Raw genomic sequence first — 17940 nt, 5'->3', positions numbered from 1 at the left:
ATGTGCTGTTATCAAACTAAGGAATATGAATAACTATTATATTCCACACTCTTCTATTCCTAAAAATAGCTATTCCTTTTGATTAAACATTCCGTGAACCAAACAAAGCCTAACTATAACTACCATTTGTCATACTCAACCTTTTTTGGGAATAGCTCGGTCACCTGCATGTGATTCGGGGGTGGTTAAACCACCTCAAACTACTTGGGGGTATGGCCAGAGACAAAGGAAGGGGAGGGCCGGTGTAGGCCAGGGCCCTCCCACAATTTTGCAAAAAAAAAAAATTTAGCAAGTAAAAAAAAAAAAAAAAAAAACTAATTTAGGCCCATTGGCCCTGTCCCAATATATTATTTTGGCCCAATCCAATATATTTTTTGCCTTGCCCAATCAATTTTTTGGCCCTAGATTTTTTTTTTAGGCTTATACCCATAAACCCATTCAAACACACAAGAGTTGTCAATTGCAGAAGGAAAATCCCGATATTGCAAACTTTGCAGTAGAACGAAAAAAAAAAAAAAAAATTCAGAAGAAAATAAAGACTTGGAAATCACTACTGCAAACCTTGATCTTTCAGTATACTCTGTAGTCCTAAAGAAGTTGAAAGAACTTCACTTGAACTTGAAGTCTTGATCTCTGGCACTGGCAGGCGGCATCCGCGGCAGTAGATTGTAAGTTTTCAAAACCCTAACTTCAATTTTTTTTCTTCAATTTTTATGCTTGCTTTGCTTCTCCCAAAAATTGTATTCACCAATCACCATTGTAGTCTGTTCACTACCCACAAGAACTGGATTTAGGTAGTATCTTCAGCCAGCGCTTCTTGCCTCTTGCCTCTTGGCACTTCTTGCGCTATGCTTTGTCTCTGCTCTCTCACTGTTCTTTCTGTTTTCTCTTCTTGGGTTTCTTGAATTTCAGTGGATTTGAATTTTGAATGCGGTTAAATGATGTGAATGAGGGTTGAGAGAGAGAGGGTTATGCTTGTTGCCGTTGGGAATGGGTTTTTCTTTGATTCACTGATTGGTTTTTGTTTCTTTTCTCTTCTTTTTTGGCAATTTCAAAGGTTGAACGATCATTTTTCAAGTAAAATTCTATTTGTAATTGTGTGGGTTTGTGAAAAAGAGACATTCAAGTTGCACGTTCCAACTATTTTACTATTTTACATTTTTAAATTTTACTATTCAACATTTTTTTTTTTTTTTTTTTGTTAGTTTACTGGATGCTGTTAGTCTTAGATTGGATTGCATTTAATCAACGAGATGAAATTCGAAGAGCTTAATTAAAGCTGGTCCGTACTAACATAATATCTCAAAGTACCGAAAATCTAAAAATTTTAATGTATTTTTTATTTATGCTTTCATTGTTACTTAACTATTTTAATATGTTTTTCATTTCAATTAAAAAATAATAATTTATGCCTTAGCCCGGCCCAGGCCATCGGACTTCCTGAATCTGTCGGGAGTCCGATGAATTGCTACGTGCACTCTCGCTGGCGCCGGTTTTGATTTGGATATCTCCATCAGACGTTTCCATAAGAACGCTGAAACCGCCAAAACGCGAGTTGAGGAAGCATTTTCTTTCAGAGCAGCTATGCTTGATTTGTCGAACACCAATCTTCTTGTTACGATCTTCTCCTTGGTCACCCCAATGTCTCCCTTCCCCCAAGATATATCTTTCGGTGGGAAGTACGTGGCCGCATCAAATTTTGGACAGACATGATCTTCATCTCCACGGGATGTGGCACTCCAGGCGCCAAGAAATGTTGTGGCTGAAGCTCTATCAACGATCCCGTGTGAAACACACACATGCACCAACGGCTACTCCGCCACATTCAAAGATATTATATTTGACAGCTAAGAGAACATCGTGGGTTCCATGGGGTTCAAATGGCTGAAACTGGTTTAAGATTTCCATGTTGAAGTGTTGGAGAACTTGTGATAACTTACACGCAACTCGAGCTTCATAAAACTCGACCCCTTCATCGTTGCAGTCGATGGAGTGGTCTTCTTTGAGGGTTCCAGCCAAAGGGTAGAAGCGGTTGAGGGTTTGTTGAAGGGACTTTTTAAGGTGACAGGATTTTTGGACTTGATGATGATCAACGTCATCATGGGCATTGTTGGGTTGATAAAAAAGGATGATAGGAATGTAAGTGGTGCTTGGTGGGTACAAGTTGGTCTGGGAAGGAACGTTTGTGGTTTCTAAGTTTATGGGGTGTTGGAGATGATGGTTTAATGATTTCCTTCGAGATTACTTCAACATTCGTCATCGCCACAGATCTCTTTTATTCAGAAGCTAATTAACCCACTGAATTAATGTTTATGCTTTTCTAAAGATCGAGGTTGCAGGTAGCTTTTATAGAGACGAGATGGAGACCTCTTTCAAGTTTCAAGATGAAATAAATTTATGTTATTGTACACGAAAGTGATAACAAAATTTATAAGATAAATTTAATTGCTTAATAACCAACACAAATTTCACTTAACATGTACATTAAAAGCACTTCCAACTACCTATTGGGATTTGGTGAGGAGCATTTAAAACCTTTTAAGGCTTTGGATATTATTCCCTCGAAAGTAGAAGAATTCCAACTAAACTTCTTAATGAATTTTACAATGTACCTTGAAAGCACTTCCCACTGCTTATTGTAATAATGGAACTGGATTCTCTCTTGTCCAAGATGGACGGGAGAGTATCTAGTTAATTGTCAGAATCTCTTTAGATTAGGACCATAAATTAGACATTTGTTCCATTAATATAAATAATAATAAAATATTATTTATATTTTAAAAATAATCAAAAACAAAATATTAAAATATTGAAAGAAAATAATAAAAAATTAAGGGGTGGATGACCACCCTATTTTTCTGATAGGGGGGTGGCCAGCCACCCTCAGTTGGGCTTGGAGGTGACTGAACCACTCCCCAAGGGCCAAATAAAAAAAAAAAAAAAAAAGATTTGGCCCTTGGGGTGGCTGATCCACCCCTAAGAGCCATGGGTGGGAGTGGCTTCGGTCACCCCAGACCGGCCCTTAGGGATGGCCAAACCACCCCAAAAGCATTTTCCAAAGTTCAACTGGATAAGTTACTAAGAAAGTGAGGGGGCGTACATTGGACACTCTTCTTAAATCCCAAGACTTTCATTGTTAGAACTTTTCTAGATATTACAAGTTTGGATAATATCATAAACATTCACCAACATATGTGGCTTAGTTAATTATTCTCAGGTCTAGGCGTCAAGCAATTTATATTTAAACAATATAAATAAAAGGAATAAATATATTCATAAGTTCATGTATTAAAGAAACAATAATTTTAATACTGAACAATTTAAATCACAAGACAAATAAAATTGTAATATGAAATTCTTAGGTTTAATCCTGCCATCAATGAGTAAGATCACTCAGTAAAAATCAATTTCCTAACATCTTTTTGCTAGAATAAATCACTCAATATCATAACCGTAATTATAATAAATATAGTAAATAAATGTGACATAAAGGCCATACCTCATATTCTTACAAACTGGTGATTTGACCATTAAGGTTATGTCTCAAGGTTCGTTAATTTCTTTGATCTAAAGAGCTGGCACTTTTACGGAAAAAAGATGGACGTACAAGAGGCAAAAAGAAAAATAAAAATAAATATGGGAACCTATTTCGAATTAAACAGAGCTTCAAATTCTCACTCAAATACAAGAAACACAATAGGCAATGATAAATTTCAAAGGAGGAAGATGATGGCGAAGAGAAAATGAAATAATAGAAAGAAGTGTTTAATTTTCTTCATGTTTTGATTGATTACATTTTTGGGTATTTAATTCTACAAGCAATTGCCAGCGTTAATGGAAAAGACGATCAGCTTTTCTTTGCAAGCCCACAAATTTCATGGCTGGAGCCTGGAGTTTCTTTTCTCAATTAATAGGAAAAAATATAAAAAAGTCCTCCAAACTAATATTCGTTTGCGATAGAACTTCACAATAGTCAAAAGGTACTAAAGTAGCCATCAAACTACCAAAATATATCAACAAGGCCACTTATTTTTTTTATATTCCTATAATACCCATATTCTTTTAACAAATAAAATAATAAAATAATTGTAAAAAAACCAAACAATTTGAAAAAAAAAAAACCAATGGGCATAAATACCAAAAAAAAAAAGAAGTTATTTTGAATAAATAAATAATTAGTCACCGTAGTTGGCTTAAATTACAAATTGCTTCATGTTGTATGAAAGTAAAATCAAAGGTTCTTGAGATATTAAAAAAAAAAAAACAATTTTGTCCATGCAGTCAAATTCTATTAAAAAATTGTTTTTATTTGCCTACTGGTTTTTTTTTTTTATATATATTTTTATTAAATTGTTTGGTGTTTTTTTTTTTTTTTATAATTATTTTATTTGTTAAAAGAATAGGGGTATTATAAGAATATAAGAAAAAAAAAATGGCCGTTTTGATACAATTTGATAGTTTGATGAGTTACTTTAATACCTTTTGAATATTATGGAACTTTATCGCAAAGCTTTTTTATATTTTTCTCCCCCCCCAATTAATTTGTAATAGGTGAGTGGATAAGATGAGGCCCTTGCTTATCCTTTTGTACTTGGATTCTCTTCCTTAATTAACACTCCCTCTCTCAAGTGGAGCAGATATTTATGATACTCAAATAGCTTTTTTTCTCTTTATTTATTTATTTATTTATTTGTTTTTTTTTTGCAATTATTAAGAAATGGCCCCATTTAAATTTTGAATTTGCAAAACTAGTACTTAATTTATTTGATCACCGGGAAAATAGAGAGAATTGGAGTTTTCCTTGCCTCCATTTTCTTAGCTGATAAACAATCTACAGGAACATACAGATATGTTTATTTTTAAATTCAATTTTTTTTTTTTTTTGATCTGGTACGACCACATAAAACATGTTAAAGTTGACACATGAATAAGAATAATTTCCTCATACACCTATCTGATTGTGTTTTCATTAGTTTAAATAGAAAATATAGATTACAAGGAAAGAGAAAACAAATGAAATGCAATCTGTACACATTACTGCGTACGTAGACCTACGTTACTGTGAGCTACTTATTACTACGTACCTACGTTACTAGCATCCAGCTATATACATTACAGCTACGGATGTTGCAAGAGATAATTCAAAGCTAGCCAAATACAATTAAATGTCTACATTACAAGCAATCATGCGTCAAGATTATTCAAGGCTAACTAAATACAATTGAATGTCTGGGTTAAACCATGAAATGCATCTTTTTTTTTTTTTTTTTGACATGTCCGCACAAGAGGGGGAGGGGGATTCGAACTAGTGACATCCGCTTCATTAAGCGTGGTTTCAGCCGATTGAACTACCTCTTGAGAACATGAAATGCATCTTTATCCAATGGCTTTGTGAATACATCCACAAATTGATTAGATGCAGGTATATATATCTCCAAGCAATGAGTTTGGACTGTAGCTTTTTCCGAACAAAGTGACAATCGATTTCTATATGCTTGGTGCGTTCGTGGAAGACTGAATTGTTACAAAATATTGTGATTGGAGAAGAGTGAGAAATACCCATATCGCACAACAAATATTTTAGTGATGTGTAAGGCAGCTTGGTTGTCACAAAATATTGTGATTGGAGAAGAGTGAGAAATACCCATATCGCACAACAAATATTTTAACCATTGAAGCTCACATGTTAAAGTAGCCATGGCTTGATATTCAGCTTCAGCAGAAGACCACCAAAAAACTGTAGCTTGCTTCTTGGTTTTCTAAGAAATGAGATTGGTACCAAGAAAAATGCAATAGCATATGGTACTAGATCGTCGAGTAACGGGACACTCCGCCCAATTTGAATCACAATAACCTTGCAAATGAATAGTACTCTATGATGATAAAAAAAAATCCCCTTACCAATAGAATGAGCCGTTCGAGGAAAATGCATAAACTAAGAATATTGACCGAATAATTAATAGCAAGTCTTGTAACAGTAAGATATATAAGACGTCCCACCAATCAACGATAAGGAGTGGGGTCAGGAAGTAAAGTCCCATCATCTAGCGATAAACACAAGTGTTGCTCCATAGGAAAATCAGAGACACATCCTCCAATCAAACCAGTATCCTTGAGAATGTCTAAGATGTATTTCTTTTGAAAAAGAAATATGCTCTTTTTCGAACAGACAACCTCTGTGCCAAGAAAATATTTAAGCTTTCCTAAATCCTTGATAAAGAATTTCTTCTCGAGAAATTGCTTGAGCTGGTTAATAGCCAAATCATCGTTTCCTTAAATGATGATGTCATCTAAATAGACCAAGACAAAAGTAGAAGAATTGCCATTATGATTAAAAAACAATGAATAATCAGACTTAGATCCAGAAAAACCAGCTTGCATAATGGTAGATGAAAATTTTGCAAACCACTGATGTGATGTTTGCTTCAACCCATAGATAGATTTGTTCAGTTTACAAATCCGTGTCTCCCCCTTTTGGCAAAACCCAGGTGGAAGTATCATATATACCTCTTCATTAAGATTGCCTTGTAAAAAGGCATTATTAATGTCAAGTTGATGTAGGGACCATTGCTTGGTGGATACAATAGAAAGCAAGGTTCGAACAGTCACCAATTTTGCCACATGTGCTAGTGTCTCAGGGTAATCTAATCATTCAATGAGTAAAACCTTTTGCTACCAAACGGGCTTTATAACGCTCACAGAAGAAACAAAAGAATCTCTGTTTCATGGATCGAGATTCATGGAAATCCAACATAGAATCAAACAAACTAATTAAAAGAAAAGTCTTCATTTCTTTTTACGCTTAATTGAATGTTGTGTGATGCATGTCATGACACTCTTATATATCTTATGTATCGATTCATCACCCACCTATTAATTCATGTCATATGACTCATATTAACCCATCTCATATATTCAAATATTCTCCTCCAAATTAATCATTGAATCGAATCACAAGCTTATTAATCAGTCCATATATATCAACATCAAGCATATTTAATTTTTATTCAAGTAAACTCCAATTAAATTTGTGTTAGAATTCAATATATAATTAAATGCTAATTGACAATAAAATTAGCAGCGGAATGAATAATTATATAAATACCTCTAGCCATGCTTTTGCTCAAGCCAATTGAAGAACAGTTTCACAGCAACCAAATCTAGAAAACAAAAAATATTGAGAGGTTCTTTTGACCTATGCCTACCAGTGAGTGTCAATTGATGGAATACACATGCCATATTTATAAGTAGGTCAGGGGACCCTCAATTAGAACTGTTACCTTAATTATTCCTCCTATCAAGGAATAAAAATCAAATCAATACAGCTAATTGATTCCACAAAATAAAATCAGTAATAAAATCAAATACTTGTTCCACAAGAATTAAATCAGTAATTTAATTCAGAATATTTGATTTTACACAATAAACTTTAATTGGAATAAATTACTGAACACCGTAATTATATATATTTTATAATTACAATAATATATGTGACATAAGGGACATACTTTAAATGGAATTTCTTACATTCTCCCATTTGGCCCTTATGACACATAAATTCCTTATGGTGTTCAATTCTATGATATGGCCAATACTTTATTTATTCCAACCATTCATGGAATCCTCCCACTCATTCAAGGAATACCGCACACGAATCATGGCGGTAAAAATTTTATATGATAAGCCGTACCTTCCATGTATCACGATGTGCAATACCTCCCTAAATGAGTACCTTATGGATAATGTACTTTATGAATGAACTTCCTATAAGTCATTCGGGTCCAACTTTAATTTTATCCCCACGGATAAGAATGATATATATGCGCACAAAAATCTTTATAACATAACCTTTATGTCTATAGACCAATTAAAGAGAAACTAAGCACAAATGAATTAATGAATCTTATATATTCCACATGACTTTATACTTTCTTTACCGGTAAACCTTTAGTCATGGGATCCGCAATCATTAATTCAATACTTATATGCTCAATAGACACTTCATATCACTTAATGTTCTCTTTGAGATACTTTATGTCGATATACGTACTTCTGCTTCTACTTAGTTTATTCTTAGAAAAGATAACTATAGTATAATTAACTCAGAAGATCTTTATGGGTCTAGCTATAAAATCGACAATCTTGAGACCTTTAACAAAAATGTCTCAACCATAAGCCTGTGTAATTAATTCACAGCATGTAATAACTTTTGCTTTCATGGTAGATGCAGCAGCTGTAGTTTGCTTACTGTATCTTCAGTACATATATACTGAAGTTGATTCTCTACTATCTACACATTTAGCAAAAATCAAGCATGAACAAACACCACCAAATGGTAAGTGTATCTTTAGGTCAAACTGTAGTTCTTGGTTCATTGCGTATTCCACAATACTATATTGACCCAATAGTCCAACTGCTATTTCAATGTCAGGTCTAATGTAGACCTGTGCATACACATGGAATATCTGCCTTTGTTCCAATACATTTTGGGACATTATCCCCTTTAATAATAGGTGCTCCTAAAGATTCATAGTTCTTGATTCTGAATCTCTCCTAAAACTTTAGTGAGAGGAACTTTGGGGGCGTTTGGCAACAGCCATAACCCAGGCCTCAACACTGTATTTGTCTTTTTCCTTATATGTCTTTACACTTTTGCCCTTGATTATATTTCTCCCAAAACCGTCCGTGCACAGCGTCTGTTTTCCCCTAGCTTCTCAAAATCCTCCAGCCCGCTCTCCATCTCCGTGGCTTCTCCTGAACGACTGAAGCACCCATCCCCCTACGAATATTAACAGCTGCCGTTTCACCCTCCACCCCTTCCGAAAATACAGCCTCTCGTTCCCGTTTCACCATGGCTTCGGACGTGAGCTCTGTTTCGAGCAGGGGGAAAATCAGCGCGCGACAACAAGGTAAGAGCCTGAATTTCCGTTTCTTTTTCTCCCCATGTGTCGTTCTTTTTTGAATTCCTTTCGCTTAGGTTGCTTTTTCCTCAGAATTTGGGGCCATTGTTTCTGGCGTTTCGGTTGTTGTTTGGTGTCTTGTGAGGGTTCAAAAATTCTTACTAACAAGCTTCCTCTTGGATATTGATTTGCAAGCATACTGCCTTCCAGTTGAATTCTCAGTACAAAGATAAGTGACCCCAAATTGACCTCTACCCAATTCTTTCCCAATGCTATACAACTACTTAATATCCTCATATGATTTGCCAAGAATTGCATCTGGCCGGTGGACAGGTCTTGGGCTTGGAGCCGGAACAGATGGCCTTGACGCCGGCTGCGCGGCCTGCTGAGCCGACTGGGCCCTTTTTTCTGGCAATTGGTGGGGTTGTTGTTGGACTGGGGCTCTGGATTGGTGAACCACTTCATGGGTTTTCTGGTAGTGCATACCAGAACCACCTCCTGATCTGTAACCATTTTGTGTTCGCTCTGAACTTTTGCCTTTGCTTAGACAAACACCCATATCTTTCAATGACTAGTTTTCAGGAAAGAGATAAACTTTGAGGTTTTGGATCAGAAATTCAGTTGACTTTCTGGGAAAAAGATGGAAAAGGAATAAGACCCAGATGAAAAACAGAAGGACTGCTGAATATGCTGGATATTCAGGGGAAAAGTGGATCAAGATATTCAGAGCTGAAAACAAAACCTAGATGGGGGATCCAGAGAAGAATATGAAGAGGATGAGGAGACAAAGAAAAAGAAAAAAAAGCCAACTTCTGGATTGTGGTTTAATAAAAGGGAAGAGTCTTGGCTTTGAAGTTGGGAGAGCTTTGAGAGAAATCAGAAATGGTTTTCCTTAGGTAGCTTCGGACGCGTGTGAGGGGGGAAGAAATTTTGCAAACAAAGCGCAGGGAGTGCGGGGGCGAGAAATCAGAAATGGTTTTCCTTAGGCAGCTTCAGACGCGTGTGAGGGGCACTGTGTTGGGGAGACGCTGGCCTTTTTCCTTTGTTCAACGTGGGAAAGACACAAAAAGGGGCCTGTTTCAATCCGTAAGAGATAGGGGCATAATGGGGAAAAGTGGGTAAATTTTTACCCCAAAAACCGAGCCTTGACCCAGACACTGAACAGTGTCTGGGTCAAGGCTGTTGCCAAACAAAGCCTTTATGTAGCAAACCTAAATTAGTGCTTGCAAACAAAATATTATCTATATATAGGACTAAAAGAAATGTAATTTTACTCCCACTGACCTTAAGGTATATACAATGATTAACAAAGTTCTCAATAAAACCATGTGAGGCAATAACCTTGTAAAAAAATTATATACCACTAGTGAGAGTCCCATCTTAGTCCATAAATAGATATCCTTAATTTGTAAGCTTTCTGATTGTTATCAAAAAAAACCTTTAAGTTGTTTTATGTACACCTCCTCCTTAAGATCCTCATTCAGGAAAATTGTTTTCACATCCTTTTGATATAGCTCTAAACTAAAATGAGCTACTCATACCATGACAATCAATGCCTTCCTTTTGAGTAAAATTATTGGCTACAAGTCTAGCTTTATATTGTTCAACATTACCCAGAAGCATCCTTTTAGGTTTTGTAAACCCATTTGCAGCCTATGGCTACAACTCCCTTTAGTAAGTCAACAAGATTACAGACTTGAATTTTAGCCAATGATTTCATCTCCTCCTTCATGGCATTGAAACACAATGTGAAGTTATCTCTACCCAAAATGATGTGAAAACAATTTTTGGATCGTCCTTAGGTCTAACATAAAATCAAACTCCAGGAAGTATACAACATAATCACTAGAGATTGTTGGTCACCTTATTCTAGAGAATCTTCTTAATCCTACTTCATTTACTTTTGACAAAGTCTGAGTAGGTTCATTCTGAACTTGTTCCTTATGAGTTGACTGTTCTGAAACCGATTGTGGTTCAAGATAATCAATTTGATTTTCTTTAAGCACAATCAAACACCTTCATGTGAAGGGGCTTCAGTCAACTCTTGTGCTTCATCTAATTCAATCCCTTGAGGATAAGCACTTCCACTAAGTTTAGTGTCCTCTCAAAATTTTGAATATCTATACTCAACAATTCTAGGACTAAATGAAGAACAGTAAAGCCTAAAACCCTTGGAGTTTACTGTATAACCTATAAAATTCTGCTAGTTGTCCTTGAATCTAATTACCTTAGGTGTGGATTATAAATCCGCACTATAGCAAGACAACCCCACATATGTAAACAATTTGAACTTGATTCCATTCATTCCTTAATTTAGGCGTCTTAGGGACAACTCTGAATGGAACCCAATTAAATGTATACACAGCGGTTTTCAAGGCTTCACTCCATTAGGAGAATATAACATTACATTTCATGTCCCCTTTTCGTGTACCTACCATAATACTATCTGTCTCTATCAGATCGTACGATCTTGACTTTTGTTTTGTTATGTTTCTCTACTTCTACCTTATAGGTATTGAAAGCATTTAATGCCTCAACCTTATGATTTAGAAGATAGAGATACATAAACCTTATATGGTTATTACCGAAAGAGATAGGATATCTCTAACCATTTAGGCAAAAAGTATAAAAAATGTTACACTTGTACATGATCTTAAGAATTTCAAAAATCCTTTTGTTGGCACCTTTATTGGTATAGTTGGTCTACTTTTCTTTAATGCAGTCCACATAAATACCAAAGGTAGTAAAATTCAAGAGTCATAAAACTCTATCATTTATCGACCTTTTATTCTTTATAGAGATATATCCAATCTCCAATGCCATAACATAGAGGATTTTCTCATTCATAAGACTCTGCTTTATGTCAACATTTATATGCAGGGATTAATTTTCCAAAAAAAAAAAATTGGGATCTAGATCAATTTTAAATAGACAATTAATTTAATATTCCACCCAAAAATTTTAATAATGTTCAAACTTGATTTTAACAAACTAAAATAGAAATTAACTTTCTAAAAGAATCGTGGAATATATAAAAACATTATTAAGGTCAAAATAACATAACTGAATTTTTAAAATTAATCAATAGATCCCAACAACCTCCAATTGTAAACAAGTATCATTTAGAAAACCCTGCATTATGTTGACAACGTGGACCGCTAAACCAAATTCAATCCACACAGTATTTAGAAGAGTCAATAAAAGAGATTCATGACACAGTAGATGTATGAGATTACCTTTATTTCAAGTCATTTATGATACTTTATGCAATCATTCTTTATATGCCCACAATTTCCTTAGTGTAAGAGAAACAAATATTTTATTGCCATAACACTTTGTTGGCACCTTGTTCTCATTCATTAAGTATTGGACATGATTGCCTATAAAGGTCTTTCCCTTAACATGAGTAACTTCTGGATTCTGATCATGTCTTAGTCTCTCATCTTCTTGAACACACATGATTAGAAATTTCTTTATTGACCAATTATCCGTATGTGTGCCACAAGATATTTTGAAAAAATACCATATTTAGATGAGAGAAAATAAAATTGACCAAAATAACTCAAAATCTCAACATTTAGGGACTTGATAATGAGCTATTATGTCCTTCATTTCCATAATATGCTTACACACATTTTGAAACTGTAAAAGGTTTGACTTTAAAGCTTTTCTATTAGGGTGCAGGCCAAAGCCTTATTGGAACTCACTAAATGTTCCTCAATGACCTTTCTTTGGCCCTAAAACATTAAGGAATAAAACCCTAATGCTTTCCTTGATATGAGATTTCATGAACGTTGAAACTTAAGTGATTTAAATCACTCCAATCGTTCATGTTTAATAATCTCATGTGGCGTACTTGATTTCGTCCATACGAAACACCAATTCAGTCTCCAAATACCCCAAAGTGAAAAGCACATTTTCTTTTCAGTCAGAAAAAAAAATAAAAAAATAAAAAAATTACCACTATGAATTATTGGAACATAAAATAATAATAATTAAAGCAGTAGGAATACATCCAATAACCAAAAAAAATAATATACTTTAATGCTATGAAATAACCTTATTTAAATTAACCAATGTTAATTTAATAGTAAATTTCAACCTACCTGTGGGCAAAGGTGCATCACGCATGAAATTTACTCTTTATTAATAAGACTAATAAATTTAGCATTAATAAATAAAATTTTCCGTACCTGTGGGACTAAGAGAAATTTTATTTTCAATGTTAAATTTACTATCTTATCCTAATTAACTTATAAAAATAAAAACGTCCCTGTGGGGATTGACAAGTTAAATTTATGAATTAATTACAATACGGTGTTAATTTTCTTTATGAAGTTCATATATATAATCTTGATGCAATTGTCATTATAAAATCAGGATGCTGTGGGTCTCCCAAAAATTATTATGACAATTACGACTTCATTAACATCGAATTTATTTAAATTAACCAATGCTAATTTAATAGTAAATTTCAACCTACCTGTGGGCAAAGGTTGCATCACGCATGAAATTTACTCTTTATTAATAGGACTAATAAATTTAACATTAATAAATAAAATTCTCCGTACCTGTGGGCCTAAGAAAAATTTTATTTTTAAAGTTAAATTTACTATCTTATTCTAATTAATTCATAAAAATAATAATGTCCCTGTGGGGATTAGTAATTAAATTTATGAATTAATTACAACATGATGTTAATTTTCTTTATGAAGTTCACATATATGATCTTGATGCAATTATCATTATAAAATCGGGATGCTGTGGCTCTCCCAAAATTATTATGATAATCACGACTTCATTAACATCCAATAACTGTATAGATGCCAAAACTAAAGTTCCCAAGAATAAAAGACAAAACCAACATGTCAGTGGGTAAACGGTATTTTTCCAAAATACAACCGGATAGTGTCTCAGGTAAGTGAGGGGGCGCACAACGGCACACTTAAGTCCCAAGACTTGCCTTGCCAGAGCTTTCCGATTACAATTTTGAATAGTACCATAAACATTTACCAACATATGTGGCCTAGTTAATTATTCTCAGGTCCAGGCATCAAGCAATTTATATTTAAACAATATAAATGAATAAATATATCCTTAAGTTCATGTATTAAATAAACAATAATTTAATATTGAACACTTTAAATCATAACAGAAATAAAAAAAAGTAATAGTTGCACATAATAATCTACATAACCTACTGGTCTTGAAAGTAGCCTTAGGCCTTTTATACCTTAAGAACCCAAGTTCTACACCCTATAAGCCCAAATCATCTTCCTTCCCTCTTTTTTTTTTTTTTTTTTAAATCCGAATGGGCCATTGTATTGGATCTGCTTTCTTTATCGGGTTAGGCCACCTTATTGCGTTAAGGGTAAGCCCACTTAATTACCCAGGCCTTTTTTTTTTTTTTTTTTTTAACTGAATTGGGCTTACTTGATCCGGTTTCCTTATGGGTTAAAATCCCCACTAAAACCTTGTCCAACTTGTTCCTAGTCAGCCACGCATTCTTCCTATTCATGGGTTGCTCCATGGCCAAATAACCTTAATGCCACGGGCCACTATGATCAGACTGAAAGGTAATTGCGCATAACCGTGGTCAGCCAGCTCTTTTTTTTTTTTTTTTTTTTTTTTTAGGGAAAAGCCCGGTATACAGCCACCATTCCGGCCAGAAGTTCGGCAGCCGTATAGGGCTGCCGTTTCTTTCCATCACAGCGGCCCTGTATGGGGTTTCCTCCACGGCTGTATTCTGCAAAGTGCCACTGACGGCAACAGACGACCGGCCGTTACCCACAGGCAGCCCGTACAGGGCTGCCGCTGCTTTGAGCCTCCAGCGGTCCTCATCGGGCCGCCAGCGCTCACTTTATGCGGCCAATGCCGCTGCTGTGGGGAAACCGGTAAGTTCTGGTTCCGATGGGCGGTGGATATTCTTTTGGCTGGCTTTTCTGTCGGCTATCTCCACGTTTTGTTCCAAGTTTCACAGAAACAATAGAGGAGGGCAATTTGGTCATAAACAAAATAGTAAGTGGTTATGGCCTTTCATTTAATTTCAACAGAAATAAAACAAAACAAAATATATATCAACATGGTCGTGGGTTCCATACTTTATGCTCATCACCATATTTTTGTTTCAATAATCAATAAACAAAATAAAATATTGTTGAAACAAAATTATAATTTTATAGCAGACATATCTCAAAAATTAAACTGAGCAAATATGGCATAGAAGAGGCTCTGATACCACACGTAAGAATTCAATATATAATTAAATGCTAATTGACAATAAAATTAGCAGCGGAATGAATAATTATATAAATACCTCTAGCCATGCTTTTGCTCAAGCCAATTGAAGAACAGTTTCACAGCAACCAAATCTAGAAAACAAAAAATATTGAGAGGTTCTTCTGACCTATGCCTACCAGTGAGTGCCAATTAATGGAATACACAGGCCTTATTTATAGGTAGGTTAGGGGACCCTCAATTAGAGCTGTTACCTTAATTATTCCTCCTATCAAGGAATAAAAATCAAATCAATACAGTTAATTGATTCCACAAAATAAAATCAGTAATAAAATCAAATACTTGTTTCACAAGAATTAAATCAGTAATTTAATTCAGAATATTTGATTTTACACAATAAACTTTAATTTGAATAAATTACTGAACACTGTAATTATATATATTTTATAATTACAATAATATATGTGACATAAGAGACATACTTTAAATAAAATTTCTTACAATTTGGAGATACAGTACTAGAGAAGAAGAGCGAATTACATTCAGAATAATGCATGCGTGCATGAATTACTCCTTTCGTCACCAGATAATTAAACAAATTAAGCATTGATTAAATAAAGTTTATTCCGACAGAAACATATGTATATATATATATATATATTGGCCCCAGGCCCCAGCTAGCATTCAGTAGCTACTCAGCTATTTTCCAAGAAACAAATGGAAGGAGTTCTTCATCCCTGTCAAAAACGACCTCGTCTTCCTCTAATATGTTCAGAGATGCCTCAATTCCATGTCCATCTCTTGTACTCGTCAAGACGACAAGATTCTTAAAAGGCATACTGGGACAGCACGCCCAGGTGGGCTGCCCCCACCCAAAATCAGCTTCATAAAGAGGAAACCTGCACCAACTTGTAAACTTATACAACTCCACGTCACCCATCGAGGACACCTCCATCCCCTTTGTCAGCGAATCCGGAAACTCATCGCTCTGTAGTTTCTTCACGTAATCACCGTCGATTTCTTTTATTACATGACTTAGTTTGATCGCCAGCGTACGATCATCATCATGGTCAAGCTGATGATCAAGCGGTGATAATACAGCCATGGCGAAGTACCAAAGATTCCCAAAGGAATGCGTTGGCAAGGGTGGGACCATCCTGGGGCGTAAGTTCACCGCATGAACAGCTACATGCACTATTGCTGGTGCCGGTTTTGATTTGTTTATCGCAATCAGACGTTTCCATATGAGCGCTGAAACCGCCTCAACGCGCGTTGAGGAAGCCTTTTCTTTCAGAGCTGCGATACTTGATTTGTCGAACACCAATCTTCTTGTTACGATCTTTTCCTTTGTGGCCCCAATGTCTCCCATGCCCCAAGGCAAATCTTTTGGTGGGAAGTACGTGGCCGCATCAAATTTTGGACAGACATGATCTTCATCCGATCCCCCACGTGATGTAGCGCTCCAGGCGCCAAGAAATGTTGTGGCTGAAGCTCCATCTGCGATCCTGTGCGAAAAACACACACCAATGGCTACTCCTCCACATTCGAAGATATTATATTTGACAGCTAAGAGAACTTCATGGGTTCCAAAGGATTCAAACGGCAGAAACTGGTTCAAGATTTCCATGTTGAAGTGTTGGAGAACTTGTGATAAGTTGCAGGCAACTCGAGCTTCATAAAACTCGACCCCCTCATCGTTGCAGTCGATGAAGTGGTCTTCTTTGACGGATCCAGCCAAAGGGTAGAAGCGGTTGAGGGTTTGTTGGAGGGACTTTTTAAGGCGATTCTTGGATTGATCAAAGTCATGGCCGCTCTTGGGTTGATAAAAAAGGATGATAGGAATATAAGTGGTGGGTGCAAGTTGGTCTAGGAAGGAACCTTTGAGGTTTCTAAGCTCATGGGGTGTTGGAGATGATGGTTTAATAATTTCCTTCGTGATTATTTCAACCTTCATCATCTCCATATATAGATCTCTTTTATATTTAGACCAGAAGCTAACCCTCCCACTGAAGTTTTATGCTTTTCTAAAGATCGAGCTTGCAGCTAGCTTTTATAGAAATGAGATGGAGACATCTCTTTCAAGTTTCAAGATGAAATAAATGAAGTAAATAGTAAAATTTGTAAAGTAAATTTAATGGTTTAGTTAGAAACTTTGAATCACATGCACAATCACATTAATTTGTAAGAAACTTTGAATCACTAATACAACATTCAAAGCTATAATTTGTCAGAAATTTAATGGTCCAACTGCACATTTCTGACTATTATTTGGAAAATCAGCAAAACCCTATCGAACTAAATATTTTATTTTCTAGAAATGCGTCCTTTTGTGAGGATTGCTACAATGCATTCCCCCACCCATCTCCCCACTATCTTCTCGCTTTTTCAACAAAAAAAAAAAAAAACAACAAATTTTAAGAGAGGAGATGGTTGGGAGATGGGTGCATGGGAGAATGCACAAAAAGCCTTAATCACACGAGCTGTGTTTGTCAAAAGACTTGAAAAATGAAGTGAACTGGAACTGTAGTAGATTTAGTTGATGTAAAAAAAAAAAAAAAGTAAGAATATTTTGTATGAAAAAGTGAAAAAAAAAAAAAAATTGTTTTATAGTGATTTTTTTTTTTTTAATTTGAATAGTAATAAAAAGTGATTGATGAGATGTAAAAAGTAAAAATGTTGGAGTTTATTTTTTAGAGGAATAGTAGGAACTTTTTTTTGAGTCCCAAAGAAAGAGAGAGAGATGTGAGAGAGAAACCTGGGAGCAGCGACTAGGTCAGTGCTCCTGGACTAGAGGGAGCAGCGA

The 17940-nt window shown here is 35.3% G+C and overlaps 1 protein-coding gene and 1 pseudogene across 1 annotated transcript; both read right to left on the bottom strand.

Moving 5' to 3' along the window:
• Window positions 1-510: 510 nt before the first annotated feature.
• On the bottom strand, window positions 511-8740 carry LOC132185179 (stemmadenine O-acetyltransferase-like; annotated as a pseudogene).
• A 6814-nt stretch (window positions 8741-15554) lies between these two features.
• On the bottom strand, window positions 15555-17163 carry LOC132184827 (stemmadenine O-acetyltransferase-like). The gene has a single exon (XM_059598601.1). It carries the CDS (start codon window positions 17098-17100, stop codon window positions 15829-15831), a length of 1272 nt encoding a protein of 423 aa, XP_059454584.1. The 5' UTR covers window positions 17101-17163; the 3' UTR covers window positions 15555-15828.
• Between the last annotated feature and the right edge of the window lie 777 nt (window positions 17164-17940).

Source organism: Corylus avellana, chromosome ca6 (genome assembly GCF_901000735.1).
Source record: "Corylus avellana chromosome ca6, CavTom2PMs-1.0".
In the NCBI taxonomy this organism is placed as follows: domain Eukaryota; kingdom Viridiplantae; phylum Streptophyta; class Magnoliopsida; order Fagales; family Betulaceae; genus Corylus; species Corylus avellana.
Note: the sequence above shows the minus strand (reverse complement) of the source record. Positions and strands in the feature narration are given on the sequence as shown.